The 23987-nt window shown below is 32.9% G+C and overlaps 1 protein-coding gene across 23 annotated transcripts in view; it reads left to right on the forward strand.

Annotated features, from left to right (window-relative positions):
• LOC145287890 (dedicator of cytokinesis protein 9-like) overlaps positions 1-23987 on the forward strand; it is a 718435-nt gene that overhangs the window by 514098 nt on the left and 180350 nt on the right. For 15 of the 23 annotated variants that reach the window (XM_080135819.1, XM_080135816.1, XM_080135812.1 and 12 more), the window contains one exon: positions 7625-7639. The exons of the other annotated variants lie outside the window; for them this stretch is intronic. In XM_080135819.1, coding sequence (XP_079991945.1) covers positions 7625-7639 — 15 coding nt within the window. The remainder of the gene's footprint in view (positions 1-7624; positions 7640-23987) is intronic. 23 annotated transcript variants of the gene reach the window in all.

Consider the following 23987-nt stretch of genomic DNA (forward strand, 5'->3'; position numbering starts at 1 on the left):
AAAAAAATGCCAGTATATCCAGTCTTTTCTATTTGTCAATGAATGCGGCATTGCAATACACACCTGTATGTGTATGTTTAATTATCCAGGTGTACTTTGGTATACGCAGCAAGGCTTATCATTTGAGTACTATTCAAGAGACACATGCAAGTTGAATTACTTAAGCATATGCACATAGGTGTTTGTATGAATTATTTCACATATTACTCTTCTTTTTTAAATGAATTTACACATTACTTGTATTAGCAGGACCTGTGGAAATTTCACAGTGGTATCTTTCATCTCCATATGTAATATTTTGATTGCAGAAATTTCCCTCTGGACCAAACTACCATAGGTTTGCAACAACATATGCCACATACAAATTTATTATGTCCAGACCATTAGCCACTATCTTACACAACTTTAGAATGACATTTTAGACACTATATTATAATAAAATTCTACATTTCATCCAAGGAGCAACACCATCACAATTGCAACATCTTAAGAGGAAGTAGTTCCTATTTTTTTCGCTAAATATTAAGTCCTTCTACCATCCCCAGTCAAGACCGAGAGGAAATATACACATTACACATTCTACAAATATTGTGCTTAACTGGATCATAAACTTATAGACATAAAATAATCTTTCCATTTGCCGATATAAAAATAATAAATTCTCGCTTCTCAAATTCCACTTATTCTCATAAGCTAAAAGCTGACAATTCAATTATTCTGGAATCTACCTCTTAATACATAAACGAACACTCCAGAACTTTTCAAATATAGCAGCACTCTCTACAAGAGGCAATCGTTTTTTAAAAAAATGAACCAAATACAAACATAATAACCGTGCATAAACAGAAAATTAATTACTGATAACCTTTCACTTATGCACATATTAACGACACACTGCTATCCCCCCCCCCTAAAAATAAAAAAAAACCTGAAAAAATATATGAACAAGTACCATTGTTTATTTTTCAATTTTGGAGCGGCTTAGCGAACCTAATACAATGCTAGTTTTTGTTTTCTTTTACATTGTTTGATAATGGGACAAAAAAAAATTCCTTCTTACAAAAAAATAAATTTTGTCTTTTTTTTTTGATAGAGGGTTTCCATTTACACAAACTGAGCCACACCAATGTGTAGCTGGGTACAGCTAGTATATAATATACTGATATGTTTAGAGATTACAGTTAGGATATCTGCATAGAACATGCTTGTCTAAATCCATATTGTTGGTCAGACAGAAGTTTAGCAGCTGTATAAGGTTGTGAACTAGATCTTGATTAATTATGGACTCAAATATTTTGGTGAAAAGGTGAAAAGCGGGAGGAGGCTAATGGGGTGATAATTTAATGGGTCAGTTCTTTCGGCAGAATTCTTGTAAACTGGTACCACAGAAGCAGTTTTCCAGCAGTCAGGAAAGCAAGATTCGTTAAGGCATTTATGGAAGAGTTTGGAGAGAACTGGAGCAACCTCAGTGGAGCCTTTTTTTTTTTTTTTTATATATATAGTACAACCAAGTTGAGATCAGGTCCACATGCTTTTAAGGTGTCTAGGTATTTTATGATACTTGAGAAGGGGTGATTTTCAAATCATCTGATATGGTTTCTGTTCACAAAGGAAAATCAGGGAGGGAGTGGTTTGCTGAGTCTAGTGTGGAGTTTGAGGTAAACCGATTGGCAAGCATTTCTCGATTGCCATGCAAACAACCTCATGATTGTTGGTTAGTGGAGGAATTGTTGATTGCCCATTATTTACTATACTTTTGTAGATTTTCCAGAAATTTCAAGTTCCTAATTTCTGTATTTTCTGGTGGTTTCGGTGTATTCTTTCTTAGCTGTTACTATTTCTTTCTTACAATTATTTTTAGCTTCTATAAACTTTTGTCTGTTTGTACTGGACTTAAGTCGAATAAACCTACAGTATGCATGTTGCTTTTGAGCAATGGCAGTTGTGCAAGTAGAAGTAAACCATTGGGGAGAGTGGTGTTTGCTATAGAACTTTTGTGCGGGAACATGTGCTTCAATCGCTGCTTTGAACCATTCAGTGGTCTCATTTGCACACTGTTCTGCAAGAAGACAAAAGATTTTTCCCCAAGAGGCATCTGATGGCTTCCCAGTCAGCTTTCTTATAGTACTTTGTCATTTTGAGTAATGGCTCTGCAGCTTTGAGGTGAGTTTACGGTGATTTCTACCATTATCACAGTATGATCAACATTCCTGAGTGCGCTTTGGGCATTCGTTACACAAGCATTGGGAACTGCATTCAGCTTGTCAATCTTGGAGACGGATCGGGAACGTAACCATCTGTGATAGGGAATGAGATGCAGAGAAGCTGTGTTATGCTATCAGCTGTTTCTGTATAAGTAGAGAGACCAGGCTAATTACTGTGGTACTGGTTTATGCTTGTGTCATTTGTCTGGGTGTCCCAGATGCAGCTGTTGACAATATTATTTCAAGAATTTTATAAGAATTTTTTTAATATGCTGAATTGCTGCACAAATGAACTAAAGTTTTGATTAAAGATCGAAGCTCTATTTGCAGATAGTTACAGCAATAGGGGAAAAGTGAGTGAATGTAAAAAGCTTTGTTTTTTTAAGTATATTTGGGTTCTGAAATTTTTGTGTTATCAAAAGGCTTCAGGGTTCCTTAATATTATGAACAAGTAGACAGCTTGTGTTATTAAAAACTAAACAGTTTTTTTTTTGTTTTTTTTTTTTAAAGAAAGAATGATGAAATAATAGGTTTTAATTTTCTCTTTATAAAAATACTTAGAGAAGTGAATATTCATTACTATTCTTTTTCCTTTTTGATTGGATGTTTTTGTCTTATTTTTGTTGGTCTTATTTTTTCATCTTTTTTTACGTCGTTTATTGCTTTTTTTTCACTTATTTTATTTTTTGGCGGGATATTTTTTGTCTTTTTTTATTCTTTTAATTCAATATTTCTAGTAACGATCAGATATTTTACTTTTCCACTATTTTGGAGCCAAATTCTATCTGTTCTCTGCGTCAGTTTCAAACAACTTAGAACACATGACCTTTAGTTTTAGTTCTCTATCATTAAAACCAAATTACATCTAACCCCACCACTGTTGAGTTACATAATCTACCTGTTGCTCCATCCCACCACTGAGTGATCGCTGAACACTCCTAGTGTTTTATTTTTTAATACTTTTTCCATCCATAATCTTTATCTGTTTATATATTTATATTATGTAAATAATAAATTAAATTTTTATAAAATACATATTTCATAGCGATTCCATTGTGTGTCCATTTCAACCCTAACCATTTTATTTGGAGATAATAATTCCTTACCATTACCGTTTTTCTATGACTTTATTTTACCAGGAAGACTGATACACTTTACAGTTTTTTTTTATTCAATTTTTTTTTCTACGCAGATTTCAATTAAATTGTTTCACATCAGATGATAAAAGTGTTTGCTCTTTATATAAACTCATTTTCTGATTTTCAAGAAATCTTAGTAAAAGAGTAACAGTTGCCTTGATAACAGCTGCTGGCTTATTCTTCTGTTTGAAATTAAAAATAATTGAATTTTAATTCTATTTTTTTTTCTTTTGACAGCATGTTGTTTGGTTTTGTTTTCCTCTTGGGGATGAAGGGAATCAATATTTCTTCAGTTGTTCAAATAACAAGAAGTGATCGATTCTTTAGATACATCCATTCAATTTGTGCATTTACCAATAAAAATGCTATTTCCAACTTAAATGCAATTGACCAACATAGAGAAGACAATTAGACACATTCAAAATAATGCAATTTCAGACTTAAGCATAATTATATAGACACAGTCTCCTATAGAGATAAATGAATATGTCCAAAAAATGCTGGTAAAAATACAGAATGATTAACAATCAAGAAATCATGACAGGTACCCGACTGAAATTCAATCTACGCCCCCGCCCTCCTCATTAAAGTTTTGCAACAAACAATCGTTCAGCTACAACCACTATCAACAATTTTCTTTACTCTCTATCTATGCTTTAAACTAAACAACAATTACATGAACAATGTTTCTTTCTTAGAACTGTCCGTCTACGCAACACAATACCGTGAGGCTGCTTGGTCGTTTTAAATACATTCTTGTTGGGCCGTCATCTTAAATAATCAAATCCTACCAAACTTCCACCATTATCGATCATCAATAAGGTGTCTAATCCTTATCTGTGACTGACCTCTGGTCCTTCATAAGCAGTGACTCCCAAGTAAAAAAAAAAGATTTTATGTGTATAAATTATAAGAATATTTTTTAATGGTACAAAAACTTTTAAAAATCTTTACATTTTAAAACTTTGTGAGTTTAAGAATCTCACTCTAATGTATTTTATATAAAATGTTTTTTTTTTTTTTGGTGGAGGTTACGAGTTTACAAGTGTTTTTTTCTTTCTATCTTTCTTACTTTTGCTTGCCCCAAACAAGGCTTATTGCCACCAAAACATAAAAACGCTACTATGATTGGGAGAAGGGCAAATTAATAGGAGCTACCTAAGTGATTAGTTGTGTAGGAAGATGTTTGTTCAATGTACTTTTACAAAAATGCTACAAAGAAATGAAAGACCCATAGATAGATCTACTGACAGAGCCTCTTTTAGAGATGCTTGGATGCATTTAAAAACTTTGGAACTCAGGCAATATACGGACCACATTATCGTCACCATATTCTAAACAGGTTACTTAAACATTGGAAGGTGCCAAAATGCTTAGCCAATGATAAAATCACAGAACAGTATCTTGTGTTATATTAATTTTTTTTTTTATGGTATAGCTTATTTATTAATAAGTGAAAAAGTTAAGTGAAAACACAGAATAGTTAAAAAAGCAAAAAAACTCTCTCTCCTCATGTTAATAATGGTTTTCTAAATATTTAATAACACTTTCAACATGTTCCATAAATTGTACAAGTACCTTTTTGCATTAAAATTACTATACAATGACTGTTTTTTATTATAATTATCTTTTTCCATTTAAGTTTTAAGTATTTGCTAGTATTTTAAACATTGCCTATCGTTTTCGGTACCCCCCCCCAACAAATAAAAAAAAACAACAAATAAAAAAACTTTTGGTTCGACACCTTAAAAAATTGGCCACGATTTTCAAAAGAGAGAGAGAGAAAAAAAAAGAACTTGTTGGACACCTTCCAACGGTTTATGTAACATGTCCAGTATGCCTATTATCATGCGGTTTCTATACTGCATAAGTACCAAAATGTTAAGTGGTGTATTGTTTAGCAAGATGTTTATTCACTGTACTTTTATGAAAATGTTATTTCCAAGTTAAATATGACAGACCCATAGATGGACCGACTGATAGAGCCTCTTTATAGATCCTTAGACGCATCTAAAAAGTTTTAAGAAAAGAAAAAAAATTAAATGTCTTGGTTCTAAACTGCGATGTTTTTTTCTCCTATTCTTTTTTTAAACTCTCCAAATTTATAGGTTGCTGCTTTTGATGCTATCGTTTACTAATATTGTTGAGCATTTTTGTTTTTAATTTACTGAAATGATATTTAAATGGAGGGACCTTCTCAGGCCAATATCACATCTTTGTTTCTGTAAAAAAAAAAAAATGTATAAGCAATGTTTCCATCGAAGAAAAGCATAAAAATTATTAAAAAAAAAAAATTTTTTTTTTAAATAAACACTTGCCTTAAAATGGAATGTTTCTATATTTTTAATATAACTCATAAGAATTAGTGTGAAAAAGTTTTAATCATTCATAAAAGTATATTTTTCTTTCCATTTTAATTAAAAAAAAATTTTTATATAAAGACCACAGGTAAATTTATTGGCGAACAAAAGATCTGTGTTAGATTGTTATTTTGTGATAAATAAATGAGTTCCTTCTCTTGTTGGTGTCTTTAGAAACGTTAATTTGTTTAAAAGCATTGCTTAGATATAAACAATTGTAATTGTTCATTTATATATATATATATATATATATATATATATATATATATATATATATATATACATTATTTGGGGTAAACAGTTACATATGATCGCTACAAATAGGCATCTGTTTCAGTCAAAGAGATTTTATCAGACGACCTGGAACCTCTCGACGCCTGGTCGCCTGATGAAGTCTCTTTGACTGAAACAGATGGCTATTTGTAGCGACCATATGTAACTGTTTACCCCAAATAATAATAAAAAAAAATATTTTGCTCTTTTTATTGAGCACTATTTAACAACTTCGTTGTCTTCATTAGTTCTAACTTTTGAACACCTCAAACCTATATATATATATATATATATATATATATATATATATATATATATATACGTTCCAAAAGTAAAGCCTCCTATATTTTTAACTCAAAAAGTTGAGTTATGAAGACGGGGGTGGTACCATTAAAACGAGTGACCTTTTTGTACTGCAGAATTTATTTTTCCCACATAGTCACCACCGTTCTCAATGTTTTTTTGCCAAGAATTCAATGACGATTCTCTGCTTCTGAGGCATGATGGGTTGCGTTCTTAGTCTCACACCGTCAATATCTCTAACAGAGAGATGTAACTTTCACTCATGATTGCATAAGCTCAGTCATCATAAGAATTCGATTCACAATCCCCTCTGATTCATTAGGGCGGAATAAAAAAATGCAAGGCATTACTTTTGGAATGTGTGTGTGTGTGTGTGCGCACGCACACTCACTAGAAGAATATGCATCTCAGGACAGGTAAAATTAATTACCTCAACAGAACAGTTTGCACACATTTTAATTCCCTCTTACAATGATTAAATCAAGCTACATTGATATTAAACTTCATGTCTAGAATCCTTATTCTAATTGCTAAAAGTCCATGACATGATTTTGATATTATAAAATCTCTAAAATTTTAAGGTTTATGATTTTGGGGTCTTAAGACGAAATTTCTTAATTGGCATGACTATGGATTAAATTTAATGCAAATCTGAAATATTTGAATATTATGCCTCAATGTATTAGACATCAATAAATATTACCTGATTTTAATTTTCTTGCGGGTATTTTCAAATGTTTTTAGGAGCTATTAATTTCTTCCTTAAATTTTAAATATTTATAAAATCATGTATTTAGATCAAAATTGGAGTAAGCATTCTACACATAAGGTTTAGCATAATTATTTGTTGGTTTTAATGGTTTTAGGGGATTCAAAACTATTCTGTTCAGAGAATTAATTTTATCTCCCCTGGGATGGGTATTCTTCTAATATATATGCGAGTGTATTTTTCAAAGATATTAGGATATATCATTGTCGATCTTCATCCTATTTTATAGCATTTTATATTTTACATGGCAATAATGTGTATTGAAATAGGAAAGACGCCTTCTTAGAGTGTCAATGCAGTTTTTCTGATTTGAGTCATAAATCTATTACTTTTCTAAAAAAAAACAAAAAACAAAAAAAAAACCCTAATATTTTTTGTTTAACTGTAGAGCTTTCTTTTGAGGTGACACACAGTTTTGGAATCCTTCTACCGAATACTGAAACAAAGATAGAGATGTTGGTTTCCACTATACTCACTACTACTACATGTTGTGATGCTTCATCTTACTATCATTTTTTTAATTTTCATCTAACATGATTTTCTTTGCTTATTTTGGTTTTCATTTTCGGCTCACAGGAAAGTTGAAGTCAAGTAAGTTGTTTGTTTTTGTTTTTAAAGACAACGCATGGTTCCGTCTCGTGCATGGGTGTTTTGTCTGTATTGTTATTATTGCTGTTTAAGTATTTCTATCTAGAATGTGACTCGTCATTGGTTTCCGTTCGAATCAACGTGTTTCTTTCCATCAGACTTGATGACAGACATTGGATTTTCGCAATGTATGAACTTCAACAACATCGGCAAAACAGTTTAATGTCCAAATCAGAAATTAACTTTAATGGAAACGTTTAATTTTTTAAAAATAATTATTCGGTGTTTTTTCAGCACAACAATTAAGTCAGCAGTTTAAAAGAATGGCTTTAGCATCACACCATATCTGAGTTTTATCAGAGGCCTTGCCAGATGTAAATAAAACAGAATGAAACGATGCCCGTCATCTACCAAAATAATGGAGGGGCACTTGGTCCAAAAACATGTACATCCTTTTTGAACCCAAACAAATTTAGGGTCATTCAAAAAAGACTTATAAGAACTATTTATCACAAGAAAAAAAAAAATATTATTCCAAATTATTCAGTGTTTTGTTTTAATTTTTATTTAAGCAAGATATTATATTTGGTTTAATATCTGTTTAACTGATGCATGCCAGCACATTAAACAGACATTAAACTGAATATAATGATGACCTGATATCTTATTTAAAAAAACAAAACAAAAATGACAACGATTCAATAATTTACAATATTAGCCATTTATTTATAAACTAAATTATTCTTGTGAATTTTCCAGATTATTACTAATTTTGTTTTAGTTCAACTGGAATGTTTTTCGGACCAAATATGTTTACAGCACCCCAGTTTTATTGTTAGGTGAAAAGTATGTTTGTATTCTGTAACAATGTGCTTTGTCTTATATTTAGCAAGATCTTTCATACAAAGTCAGGTATGCTGTTTTGCTAAACTAATTCTGTTTTTGTCCGTTCATCATTTTCGATTCTCTCCTGATATTCTTCATCACTTGTCTGATAATTCGAATTCGCCCATTTCATTTACCTTTATCCTCAAGTTGCTTCTTTGTCTTTATAAGATGTGACTCATGAATTCAAATTTTATTTTTCAAATCTTAATATCGGTTTTTACAAGAACAAAAAAATAATCCTTTGTAAAAAGTGTTTTAATTCTTTCTTTAATGTTTCAATATGAAAATAATTTGATGTTTTCTAAATAATCAAAGTTCAACTGCAATCATGAAATGTCACCGCAGAGGGGACCTGAGATTTAACAGGGATCGAGTCAAACTTTTGAAAAGCTTGTGCATTGTTAATGACTAATTCAAATGATGTGATCGAAACTCAAAACAGCTTTCAACCAAACTACACAAGATTGGCAGATACACATGCTCTTTTCTAGAATAGCCAACAAAGCAAAAGAGGAGGTGAAAAAAATTAAAAATAAACACAAAAAAAAAAATGTTACCAAAGACAAGTTACATTTCTACCTATCTGGATAGTTTTCTTTCTGGTTCAACTTATTTTAAAGTGCTTTTTAAACAAAAAATAAAGGTAGTGTAAAGCCTGTTGAGAAAGAATAAAAAACAAAATGGTTGTCTCGTTAGAGGTATAGTCGAACCTCAATAATTGTTCAAAAATCGAAAATTAAGCAAATTCAAACAGATTCAATAAATGTCACCAATCATGTAAAAATGTGGTGTTCTACCAATGTTAATTAAAAAAAAAAAAAAACACTTTAAAATAAATTAAAATATAAAAATAAAAAAGAAACTTATTCAAGTATTTAGAAAAGTAACTTTGCTTGCCTTTGGTAACATTTATTGTGTTGATTTTTTTTTTTTTTTTCACCTTTTTTTGCTTTTACTCCACTTCAATTGTATTTATGCAATTTACTCTTGCTTTAGACATCGCATGTATAACAACACATATTGGTGATGGAACACCTTTGTTCTCTGTACATCTTGGGAGGTTTCTATACCAATTATTCACCAAAACGTGTTCTCTGTTTTTCTGGTTATTATCTTCATCTTTGTTATTTTTAACATGGCTTAAACTTTTTGGTCGTCTTCAGACTTTCATTGTAAATATTGAATGTAACAGAATTCCAGGAATTTTATTGCCCGAACCATTCACATGAAATTTTGAATACACAAACAAACTGTCTTTGAAACCACATTTAAGATGCAAATATTTTATTAAAAATCATTACTCTTATTTTTATTTTAACTTTAAAATTTTCGTGATAGTAAAATATCCATCATCAGAGACAGAAAGAATTTTTTTATTTTTATTTCTTTTTGTAAATAAAACGTCTTACTCCTTATCTCAAGGCTCTGTGCAGATGATGTTGCATGCTGTAGTGTGGATAAATTCCCTTTACTTTTAATCTTTTTTTACGTGCATGGTCGTTGTAGTGTAATGTGAATTGGTAAATAATTGCCAATTCACATGACAACTTTAGATGAATAAAATAGCTTCGAAATAATAAAGACCAAATAAGAATATGAGAAAAAAAAAAATATAATTTTCGATTTCAAAACGGATTCTTTTAATATTATCATTTTGTTTCAATTTACCATTGCTAGTACTAATTTTAAAATGATAAACTACCAGTAAAGCTAAAATGTACAAATTATGAGTTCAGGTAAAAATGGCACAAGTGGATGAATAGGAAAAACAAAAATAGCAAGAAATAACTACAGTTTTCTGTCGCTTTTTTACTTTCGTTTCTCTTTATTATATCAATATTTTCATTTTTAAAATAAATTTATCGTTTTGCTAAAATAAAAATCTTGATATGTTCAGTTGTTTATGAAAAAATCCAAGTAGCATTTTGTCAACTTGTGACAAATTACTGGTAATCGGCTTAGTTGAAAAAGAGAAATTAATCTTTAGTTGCTTCACTATTTTCATTAAATGGGAAAGAACACTTGAGGGGGAAAATAGAGATATCTGCTCGTGTTATGTATGCACCACGTACAAGTGAATTTTTGATTTTGGAATAATATATGCAACTATTGTACAGGTTTGTACAGCAATCCAAAATTTAACAAAAACAAAAACCAAAAAAAAAATCTCTATAACTAAATATTTAGAAATTTAAATGGAATCAGTAATTGAAAGATATTGAAATCGTCCAATCACTACTCCAGAGTTCTGAAGACCATTGTTTAAGAAACTTGGAGTTGTGTACCATCCAGAAAGGGTGTGGGCAGAGGTTGTTTGTTGTAATTGAGATTCAAAAACAACTTTTCTGCCCATTCACCCCCGATCATCAAATCGACTTTCCTGGGGGCATTAACTTTTAATATCGATTAGTCTGTCATAGAGATTACCCTTCTCCATGGTTACAGAATATAACCAGTAAGGGTTGTTGATCAACAGAAAGTGAAATTCTTTGCCAATGATTGTCTCTGCCACATGCTGGTTAGCCAACTGTGCCTGAATGAAGTTCTTCTTCATCTGTCTTATTGCAGTCGTATCTTTGATGATTTAAGTATACAAGTCATCATTGAGAGGAGGAATTTGTGATGTAATCCTCATCTTTGCTTCATTGCTCAAAGCATATCGCTGAGAATGTGGAGCAAGAACCATCTGGGATGATTTTGCTGAGCTCTCAAGTTCACAGTGTCAGTTTCTGACAGTAAAATAGCAATTGGTTTGCTATCTCTTGCAACCTTTCTCAGGACCTGTGTGCATAGACGATCATGGTTCAGGACAGACAAGAAGCCGGCATAACCCAACCAGGGTAAATACGGTTACCAGTAGAACCACTACTTTTGTATTTCTACCCAGACACTTTCTGAGCATCAACCAATGTCCTTCTCGGGCAGTTTTCTTTGGGGATGAAAAGCTGTTAGGAGAATTATCACCTAATGAAAATGAAACCGAACCACATCTGTTCAAGAAGATTTGAAAATGGATCTTGGGTTTACTTTCGGCAGCTTTGTAACTCCCGTTTCCTTTATTTTGTCCTTTAGTTTTTATATTCCATGGGCGATGTTCCTGACAAAGAGAGAAGAATTGCTGTTTTCTGGGTTGGAATCTATCCATCTAACATGTATCATTAGCTGTTTTACCTTAAAGTAGTAGTATTTTTTTTTAATTTTAGCTCCTTATATCAAGTGGTTTCATACCTTGTCTGGAGGGATTTCTATTAAGAAAAAAAAATGAAATTCCCAAATGGAGACAAATGTAAGACGTTTAGTTTCCTTCAAATTTGACCTCATATTTCCCTTTCCTTTATACACATCATAAAATTCTATAGTTAGGTTTAAAGTCATTTGCTCGCCTTAGACATTCGCAGTTTGTATTGTGTAACTAGCATTTCTTTTCCAGTTTTATAACTGAACAAAAACGGGACTTCTATAGTATATCTCATCAATGAAGGAGCTCTGTTCACTCTTCTGTGATAACCCGATCACAGTCACATATATCTTAATAAACAAAATATAAGAAACTATGCAATAAATACTATCTTCTACAAAAACTTACTGTGCTTTTCCAACTTTTCTAAAGCTAGTGTTATCAGATCAGGCTATCTGAAGATGCCGGCTTTCTGACCTAAAATGCACCAAACATTTGTTTTGTTTTTTTTGTTTTTCATTCAAAACACTATGAATAAATATTTGAAAACATAAAGAACTTGAAGCATTAAAACTTTTTCAAAAATTACCATATTTGGCATTAAATAAATAGAAAAGAGTTGTTGGAAAACTACTTAACCAAACCGATGTTTATAAAAGAGAACCAAAATGGAGAACCTAAAAACTACTTGATGCTACACTGTGCTTTCTCAAAAATACACTATACTTTCAAAACCTTAGAACTGTACTAAACCACTGTATAATGTAAAACAGCCAAGCAAAAATGAACCAAGATCCCCAAATTTCATCAATATCCTACACTGTTTGGTGGGACATAATCTGCAAGGTTTATGTGACAGAAAATAAAATTCCATATGATACCATATGAGTTGAAACACTATGTGTTGTCCGGGAATATATAAATAAATGAAGAAGTTGGTCACAGACATAGAGCAATAAATGGCTTGCTTGCTGTCTTTTCTAAATAATCATGTTATTATTTAGAGAAAAAGAATTCTTAACGTGGAGGGGGGGTAACCAGATGTGGAGTTGAAACGGTAATTCTAAAGATAACCGATGCTGGAGTTATCTAGGTATTAAGTTTTGTTATAAAATCTAAATCCCTGTATTGGTGTCTTTTAAAATAAATAAAATGTTATATCCATGTGTTTATGTAAGTATTGTGCCATCATTTAAGGCACGATATCGCATGGGCTTCCCAGATGAAGGGTGGGGGGCAGGCGAGGATAAGATCCATGGTTGAAACAGTATTTTTTTACATTTGTTGTATATGGATCGTTGCATTTAATCAGGACAGAATTTGAATGCCTGGTTTTTAGTCATCTGACGGTTTAGGGCCTTCTACTCCTACCATTTGATGATGGAAGTTGGAAGTTTCTTTGCCAGTATTATGCCATTATGTCTATAAGATAGTGTTTGATATATAAAAATTTTTTTTAAATACTTGTTTCTGTTGAAATGCACCAAGATTTTTAGAGTGTATTACTATAGAAGTATCCATACCGAAAATTGGACTTGTCATCATTCTAATCGGCTTAAAATCTGTTTTATATGCTGGCATGTCTTGGATGACTTTTAAAATTCGGCTTCCAAATTAATCCACCTTTGAAAGTTGCTTCTTTAATTGAATTTTCTATGAGCCGGATGCCCTCCTAAAGTCAACTCAGTGTGATGACGGCGACCACTGTTATTAAGGTATCGTCTTTAGGTAATTGCCCACCAAAGCTAAAGCATGTTTAACCTACTTTTTAAATACTATTGAAAATATAAGAGCGATTTTTTCCATATATACATGATTGCAAAGAACGTACACAGGTATTCTGAGAGTAATGTATTCTAAGAATATAAATAATTATCCTAACTATAGAATTATATTTAATAACTTTATCCAGGCGTCCATTCTTTTTGTAGGCTGATATCCTACCTTGTTATTTCACCACGTTTTGGCCAACTGAGCCCCTGGCCTTCTTTAGGTGATTAACCATGACAGGATAGGAATGCTGAGTTTCGTAACTGTATCCGCAGTAATTACTGTCTTCCATAGTTGCTGTCTCACCACGTTTTAACCAACTAGTCCTCTGGCCTGCTTTGGGTAGGATTGAAATTGCTGTCTTCAGACAATGCTCATCTGGAACCATAGAGACTCCACGCCTCTATCCAAGCAGGCCAGATGATTAGTTGGCCAAAACGTGGTGAGATGATAACTATGGAGGGCATTAATTACTAGGGATACAGTTACAATACTCAGCATTCTTATCCATCAACGTTAATCATCTGAAGAAGGCCAGAGAATAAGTTGACCGAAACATGGTGAAACAACAGTAACTATCAAGAACAGGATAACAGCCCACCCAAAGAATGACTGAACAAATTATGAAGCCTCATCTTAAAGGATTGGGAAAAAAATTAAAAAAAAAAAAAAAAAACTTTATTCAGCATTCAATAACCCAGTTCTAGTCCAGGATTCCCTCTATATTATAAAATGAAAATATGAAAAAAAAATTTTTGTGCTGTATGTACCCGTGACAAAACGAAAATATATTCCAAATATTCTCATAAATTGATCAGGTAGTTTTATTAAATAGAAAAATTAAATTTTCTGAAAATCCTGGGAGTAAAAAGTCTTTTTTTTTTTTTTTTTTTTTTTTTTTTTTAAGAGGTAACTCAACAATAGTTCGTAATAGATTTATGTTGTAATGCCTATGAATCGGTTAAAAATGATTTTCTTTATGAAATAAAATTATTTGATTCAGATGATTTTTGAGATATCCTCGTTTCATTATGGGTACATGCATCATACAAATTTTTCTTTATTTTTACTTTTAATATGGGAAGGGGGGGGGGTAAGACAAAAACAACACTCCATAGGTGTTTGTTATACTGTTAGATAAACCAAACCTATCTTTTATCTAGTGGTACTTAGCTACCCGCCCCCCAAACAAAGACTAAACTAATTTAGTCTGGTATATGTCAGTTACGAACATGAAGCCAACTCCCATTTATCATTTAACTATCGTGCAGAATTCCCTGAAACTGGCTTGTTCCATCGAATTCCAATTCCACCATTTTTGATGAATTGCTGCAAATTTAATTCATTGCATCTGGTTAATTGGGTTCCAAACTCTTTGACCGTTTGCAAATTAGTTCAGCAGAGAAGAATAATGGACTTGATCTGATGATGCACTATGGTTTCCCTAAAGACAGCAACAACAATGTTATTTTCAAGTTTACAACCGTTACCCTCATTTTTGTGGTTAGCATTTCCACAAGCTGAGAACAGGAGTCCGATTAGTGCCATTTAGTCAATTCTCATCTAAAAAAAGAAAATTGAATCATCTTCTCATATAATCCGAATAATCCAAATAGGCAATTCTTATCTTAAAAAAAAAAAAAAAAAAAAATTTCTGAGATATGATTTCCCATTTTCTTATCCTTAGAATGCTGTGCAAAGGCATGCAAACAAGCCATTGAATCCGGATATACAATCATACTTAAAATATCTCCCTTTCTCTTAATAATTCTTAGTATTGGAACTTATACTCGACTCTTTGTGGTATACAATCAAGGAGTTGATCCCAAGCATCACCAAATCTCTGCACACTACTGACGTTATGCCTTAAAAACCATAATAGAAAGCGTAAAATGTCCCTGCATATAGTAATTTAATAAACATTCCCAAAAGAGAGGACTAAACTTTGAGGACTGTTATTTTAGAAAAAATAATTAAAAAAAAAAAAGTCGTATTTTATGTTATTCACTTACAAATGGATAGTTTCTTGTTTGATTAATGCTTGATTCTGTCTAATTAAAACAATACAAAAAAAATACAAAGCTCGGTTATCTTTACGATTACTCTTTCAACTTCCAGTTGCTCCTTCGTTTTTAATTGATTTTTTTTTTTTTAGATATTATTTATAAAATTGTTAGTTGAAACTACATAATAGGTAAAGGAAGCACCCATGTTGAAAAGTTTTGTTTTTTTTTCTAAATACTAATATTATTTAGAAAGAAAAACTATTAACATTGGGGGTGGGGCAACCGGAAATGAAGTTGAAACAGTACTTGAAGAGATAGCTCTAAGTTCAGTTTAGTCAACTTGAAGGAATCGGACAACACTTGATTAAAATATTATTCGCATTGTCTTTACCTCTGTACTTTTTTCCATTGATTTCATCAGTTCCATAGTTGTTTGTTTTGTTGCCTTGATCTCTACTCTTCGCTTGGTCTTGTATGACAGTCACCTTTCTCACGTGTTGGCATGTTATAATTGAATATTAATACATCGAGGGAGGGGAGGAATATGCATTCTTAGAAACCTTCTCAGAATGTTGTAGTATAATTTAGTTGTAATAGTTGTAGTATTACTCTTTTGATCATTTTATATGTCTTGAGATGAGGATTGTAATTTTTATTATTTTAACTTGTTCTCATCTTGGTTGTTATATTCAAAACTTTTTTTGGAAATGTTATCTTCATCCTTCTTCAGGTGCATTTTTTTTTTTTTTTAACAACGGGAGTTTCTTATTGAACTTTTGAATATTTGTTGAACTCTGGAACATGTACAGAATTTTGAAATGAGCTCTTTATTTAATCTATGAGGAAATTGAATTTTTCTCATTCTGTTTGTCATAACTAAGAAGTGTTAATGGCTGACTACATATGGAGGAAAAGGAGGAAAGCATATACCTTTATGGGACGAAATAAAAATTATAGACAGAAAAATGGTGGAAAGTAAGCCAGCTCATAGAAGTAGAACATATGCTGGGTGACAATCACCTACTAAGCAGAGCTAGTATAGAATTTAATACCATACAGGAATCATTAATAATTGATAAGATCACCATTTATATATATATATATATATATATATATATATATATATATATATATATATTAAAGTGGCATTGTCTGTTTGTGTGAGGAACGCTCTTGCCAATCTGTCAATTTTTGATCTACAGATTAGACATGTAGGGGATTTGGACTTGTGGAACAAATTTGATTTGGTTTTTTAGCTGGTAAAAAATAGCTGCTAAGAGTCAAAATTGAAAAAAAAAAATGGAATTTGGCAAGTGTAGGCTGACTAAACGTGTTACTTCTACACATGCGCAAATATACATTTATATCTTTAACTAGTTGCTTTTTAAGATTTTATACGGCTATGGACTTAGCTCTAGTAGTAACAAATAATGCTGAAGAGCTATAAGTTTTGGTTTCGATTCTAGCTGATGGCACATAAGTCATATTTTTTTAAAGACTTTTGAAATCATTACTATATATAGGGTACAATATAATAATCAATAGAGAACTAGCTCTATAATAATAAATACAAAATTTACATAAATTAAAATATAAGATTTAAGAGTATTTTATGACCGGTCAATGCCGGGCGCCCTGCTAATACAAACATACATACATATCCAGAATTTATATAAGAGTATATATTCTTGAAGTATATGTTTCTATTATAAAATAATCCAAATGGTTACAAAAATAAACAAAACAAAATCCGTCCACAATGATGACTTTTGTTTATTTTTTAATTATTTTTTAAAATATTTTTTATTTAAAAATTATCATACATGTGAGCACTTTTTTTCATAAGTGCCTTGCACGTTTTGTTATATTGTATTTCCCTACAATGTGTGGTCAGCCATTCTAAGTTATTATCTCGTGTGGCAAGTATTGAGTCCTAAACCTCTAGAAGACTCGTTTAGATTGTTAACTAATGCATTAATCCATATATTTCCAAGTTCGAAAAGATGCGGCTAATGAAGATTGAAGTTCACATTGTTTGAAACGTTGTGAATATACCAACCAAGATGAGAATAGTACCTGGAATAAACTAAACAATACAAATTACATTTCTGTTCATCATCAATGTTGTAATGTGCATTGTCATTGTCTTTTCTTCTTTCTTGTTCTCTCTCTTTAACTTGGAACAAAAAAAAAACGATTTCAAAAAGATTTTTCATATTTATTTTTAATGTTTTTCATATCAATTTATCCATTAATGTAATATCAGTCTGTTTTGCATTACATTTATTTTTGTCTCATTTACTATAAATTTTGTTTCAAATAGAACAATTTTTTATCGTTGTTTTTGCTTTCATCTGGTTCCTCAATGTTTTCTTCATGTTAATGTTTTCTGGAGTTTTTTTTTTTTTTTTTAATTTATTTCTTGGAGTTTGAGATTCGTTTGTAAGTTTGGAGAGCATTCATTGACCTTTGCTAAAACAAAGTTTTCGTTTAATTTATGAAGCTTTCATTCATCTCCACACACACACACACACACATATTTATATATATATATATATATATATAGAGAGAGAGAGAGAGAGAGAGATACATACTATGCACAGCAAGTTATGTAAAATTTTCTTTTTTTTCCTTGTTTTCCTTTGCTACTGAAGATTCTTTTTTTATCTGTAATATTTAAACCGTGTTTGATTGTATAGAGTCTAAACATAAAACTGCTGTTGAAATAGTTTTGCTTGACATTTTTAGTATAGTGAATCAAAATCAATTTATGCTCTAGCATCTTTGAATTAAAAAAAGTGGAATATCCATTAAGAGTTTGACTACACAACTATTGTGTGTATACACACACACACACACACATTAGCAGAGTGATTCGACGTTGCCCAGGATTGAATGATGATCAACAAATGTTTCACACTCCTATATTTTTGTCATCGAAATTGATGAAATAGCCCATTTTTCAATCAAATCAATGATTGCCTGCTCTAATTGGGGACCCATCTCAGTGTACCTTGAGGAAACTTCACATGCCTCTTGCAGTAACTAAGTTCACAAGATATTGTAGTCTACATTGCATTTTAGAGAACCTACTGTTGATTTTATGAAATAATTTTTATATATAATGTCTTGCATTAAAGTTTAAAATGCTGAAGTCATGTATCATGCTTCAGTTGTGATCTAAACAGAAACATTCATTTCAAACGCGCCCCTGTCATATCAAAGAACCTACTGTTGATTTTATATGCTAGGCCTTTCAGCTTGTATGGTAATAAAACTTCTCAAATGCAAGATGTTAACTTATTTTGATCAAAATCGCCTGTTCCTTTTTTTTCATTAGATTATTTCAATTATCAAAGACATTCAGATACAAAATTTATCTAAGAACACTGCCAGGCACATAAAGTATCATCGTGTGAAATTTTAGAAAAATCGACCTAGCCGTTTTGGAGTCCATAGGAAACAAACTCAGCTACACAGACATACAAAGTTCCTTTTAAATAGTAGTTAAGATAAACAATATTTCCTAATTATTAATACGCTAGTTTAGCGCCAAGAAATCTAACACCTCTTTTATAGAGTTGATTATATGATGGCTGTTCTGGAAATAAATCCACTCATTTTTTTTTTTTTAACTCAAAAAAGTTGTAGATCTATAAAGACAGGAGTGGTATCATTAAAACGAGTGGCCTTTTGTACTGCAGAATTTATTTTTCTACATAGTCATCACTATTTTCGGTGTACTTTTGCCAGGAATTCAATGACACGTCTCTGTTTCTGATGCACGTTCATGACAATGATTGCTTTTTTAGATTCTCACATTGTCAATATCTGCAACAGAAACTTTCAGGTCATGAATACATAACTTCAGTCATCATAACAATGCAATTTGCAATTCTCCTTGATTCATTCAGGCGAAATTAAAAAAAAAAAATAGGAGGCATCACTTTCTGAATGGCCTTCGTCTATACAATATTTAAACAAATGGTTGTAATTTCCATGCTTTCCTCGCCAGTACAATGGTTAGCTGTATAGCTATTTATTGTGTTCTGACCTTAGACCATTATTTCTATGTGTATATTATATATTTGACAGACTGTTTCACTGTATCACAGTTATTCATGACATAGATGTCTGAATCAACAACAACAGATAATACAAAATGCTCAGCAAATTGATTAAAAAAAAAATGACTGACAGCAGACTATGTGGCCATACCAGTTAAGATGTCATTGTGCGGCATACTTTCTCATGGATGTCTGTAGAGTAAAACTGGTAATTTTTTCCTTTTGATGCACTGCAGCCAGGATCATGTTATGTTGATGTTTTGCCGTTGACCATGTTTTGCAGGTATACAAGAGTACAGATGGAACGTGTTAAATGTTGGCACTCTCAGATACGATGGAATTCGTTGATTTTGTAAAAAATTTTAACTGCAGAAATACGTCATCTTATTGTTGTCAGTTCTCTCACTATAATCAATTGTATTACCTAAGTAGGTGAATTTATTTACTCTTTCAACACTTGACCAAACTTTTTTTTCCATGGGAGTCAGACAGGTGCTGCAAATGAAGCTAACCGCATCTGCTATATGCGACACCACTTACTGCATGCTATGCGTTAGATAGAGTTCTAGCCAATTGCAAGTTTACATAGGCTGCATGAGTATTTTTTGTGCCAAACAGAAAACATATGTTGTGTCTTTGTCATATTAATCCTGAAGCTGCCCCTTTTCAAGTGCTGATTTTCACCTGTTAAATGCTGTACTCAATTCTGTTGCATTAATTACAATATCGCTCGCATAGAGAATCTCCAACAAAGCACCATTTCTGCAGATTTTTGTCATCTAAAGGATTGTAAAAGATATTTCTGACAGAATCAAAAAAGCACCTGCTGTTATTTCCTTGCTTGAAAGCTGTTATTCATCTATTTCGATCAGAGCAGGGAGAGGAGCCAATTCTTAAGTAGTTCTTTATAGATATCCAAGCCACGCCCAAGAAGGCCCAGTGCCCTATACCTTCCACATTGCAATGTATCTCCTTTGCCTTGGTTAAATGGAACAGTGATGCTGTTAGTCTATTGCTCTTGTAAAGTATCATCATTGTTTATTATTGTTGATAAATGATCTGATGACAATCACTCTAGGTTTCAGCAAATCAGTTACGCATGAAGGGCCTTTTTTGTTTATCATACCTCGACGACAGCTCCTACCTCAGCCCTCGATATTTCCAGCATTAGACTTTGAAACATTTTTGCAGGGAAATATTCATGTTCAAACTTACCATCAAGTAATGATTTAAAATATTCCTCACATCTTGGGAAATTTCAGTCAACTTTGTTTTCTATTGGTAAACTTGATAGACGATTGTACAGTGTGTCAGAGTTGTCCTTTTTCAGCTGTCTAGCAACTCTCTCTTTCTTTCTCATATATATATATAATTTCTGTGGAAAATCTTAAGAGGCGGAGCTTAATGTGTAGCAGAGTAAAAATAAGTTAAAATAAACAAAAACTTAGTCCGATCACATTTATGAATTTATTTCAACCTAATAGGGCCTTTTCAAATGAGATTGCTAGTCGAGATTTTTTGAATAACGATAAAAAAATTACACACCGTTTTGTATTCACAAAATAGCAGGGGGGGGGGATAAAAAATTTAGAGGTGAGTGAAGCGACAATTGTTTTTTGTTTATTTTTTTAACTTATATGAAGTTAGGTATGTATATATGTTTATTATATTTGTATATATACAAAATGATCCCCAAAACTAATGAACTGATCATTATAAATGTTGGAACACAACTGCAAGGTATAAGAGTAAGTAATGTGGGTTATATTTAGTTTAATTTAGTCTTATACAAAAAGGTAAAATAGGGATGAGATACCGCCAGTTACTGGAAAATTTTAACAATGGATATTAGGCATAAATAAATACATATTCCCCCAATTTTTTTTTTTTTTTTTTTACACAGTGGTCACCACTTATCAAGGCCCGGAAGCAACTCTGGGATAAGGGTTATTGTAAGTACAGTACGTTAGTGTGGAGATTTAATAAAGTGTCTACTTAAGGGGGCGGTTCACCAGGAATTTGTTTACATTGGACTTGAAGACATCCTAGTTGTCGTCATGTGGGAAGCAGGCAGACAGAACAGAGTTCCACAGGTGTGCAGTTCTAAGAAAGAAGCTTTGTTCATGGAATCTACGTTTTGATTTAGACATAGATAAAGAGTGGGGAAAGTTTTTGACAGTGGATTCAGCTGGACTAGTGTTTTTCGTAAAAGATTGGCGAGGGGGGGGACCAGAGATTGGAGCTCAGACAAGCATCTGCCATGGAAATAACGATAAAACAAAGATAGGCTTGCAACGTCTCTTCTGTGGGAGAGAGGTTGCAGGGAAGAGAAAAGGGCATCCCCCACTAAGCCACAAATTCTATTTTGTACTCTGTCAAGGCAGGATAGGCTGTTTTTAGCAGCTCCTGCCCAGATATGGCAGCAGTATTCCATCCTTGGACGTACTTGGCTTTTATATAGATAGAGAATTGCATTAGTAGTGAGATATCTTCTGGAACGGTAGAAGGATCCCACCATCTTTCCAGCGACCTTGGCAACAGACTTGATGTACGTGTTCCATTTCAGATCAGGAGTGAAGGTCAAGTTCAGAAGCTTGTCAAAACATGGGGCTTCTCCTAGACGAGAGCCATCCATTTCAATTGATGCCAGATGGGGATTGGAGCGTTGATGATGTAAAGATAGGAGTTTGGTTTTAGATGCATTAAAGGTAACCAGCCACATCTTCCCCCACTGAACCACACGCTCAAGATCAGTGGAGAGAGAATCAGAGAGAGCTTTGTCATTTACGGCCTTTGATGTGTTGCCGTAGATGGTCGTGTCATCAGCATAGATGTCAACGAATGATTTAAGTATGTGTTTAGGGAGATCATTGATGTAGATCAGGAAGAGAGTTGGGCCAAGGATGGACCCTTGAAGGACTCCAGCATTAATACTGCAGGCCTCTTATTTTTGTCCATCAACCACTACTCTTATGAGCCTATCGGAGAGAAATGATTTAATGATAGAGACAACATTTTCAGTTATACTGTAGCTGGAAATCTTGTGAAATAGGCCTTTATGCCATACCTTGTTGAAGGCCTTCGATATGTCAAGAGCCATTGTCCTAGAAAGGAAGCCTTTGTCAAGAGATTCACTAATCTTATGAGATATAACCGTTAGCACATCTGCGGTAGGTCTTGCAGAACGGAAATCATATTAAGTGTCACTAAGAAGGTTATTTCTGCTGAGGTGTTTGACTATTTCTCTATTTAATATGGATTCCAGCAACTTACTCATGACACACAGGAGACTTATTGGTCTGTACTGAGAGGGAGATGACTTATCACCTGAGTTCTTAAATACAGGGCATACTGATGAGGTTTTCCAGGGTGTTGGAAAGCACTTCTCCTTAAGGCAACGTTTAAACAGTTTTAATGGGAGCAAGTTCTGGTTGAAGCTTTTTTAAACTATTATTGGGATTCTGTCAGGGCCAGTTGCTTTACTGGAATCAAGGTTCTTGATTAGCTTGGCGACCTCATGCACAGATATTTGTATGTCACCTAGCGTGTTTTGTGTTATAGGAGGAAATATTGCGAGTTGATGGCCTTCGTTGTGTAGGGTAGAATTAGCTACAAAATTCTTGGCAAATAGTTTGGCCTTGTCTGAAGCTGACAAGATGACCTATGGTCCACTGATAATGGTTGGGATAGAACGCACACTTCTGTTCAGGATCCTATTTGTTATTTGCCAAAACTGGTGGGAACCAAGCCACTGATCAGCTACTTTGGATTTAACAAACTGGGCATATAACTTGTTGCATTTTTTATTACTCTTTTACAGTGGTTGCTGGCGTTACTGAAAGCAGCTTTAGTCTCAGTACATCTATTATGTTGGTAGCTATGGAAAAAGTGATTTCTGTGCGCTATGGCAGCAGCACATTCTGGAGAGAACCATGGCTGGCTGGTAGGTTTTTGTTGGAATTTTTTAGATGGTATGAATCTGTCTATGCCTACAATTAACCATTCGGTCACGTCTGATACTATAGAGGACACATCCTTTTTAAACATGGAATGCAGAGGTAGATCAAATATAAATGTACGGAAGCTATCCCAGTCAGCCATGGAGTATCGGTATACAGTACGGTGGAGGGGTACGTCTGAGGACTTATTACATTTCATTTTTATCTTAACTGATACGACGGAGTGGTCGGAGGATCCTAGAGGAGAAAGAATGGAACATGAACATAGCTCAGGGGAAGTTAAGAGAAAAAGGTCTAGAGGCTTGCATATTGACCTGTAGTATTGGGCACACGGGTGGGCTCGCAAACAATCTGAGTGAGGCCATAAGCAATGGCAAAATCATGACAGAACCTCCCCTTATCGTCCGTCTTATTTGAGTGGGTCAGCCATTCCACGTTATGGACGTTGAAGTCACCACAGATGTGGATGTTAGCCGAGGGATG

This window comes from Euprymna scolopes, chromosome 11, assembly GCF_053919585.1.
Source record: "Euprymna scolopes isolate OS-2025 chromosome 11, ASM5391958v1, whole genome shotgun sequence".
NCBI classification, from domain to species: Eukaryota; Metazoa; Mollusca; class Cephalopoda; order Sepiida; family Sepiolidae; genus Euprymna; species Euprymna scolopes.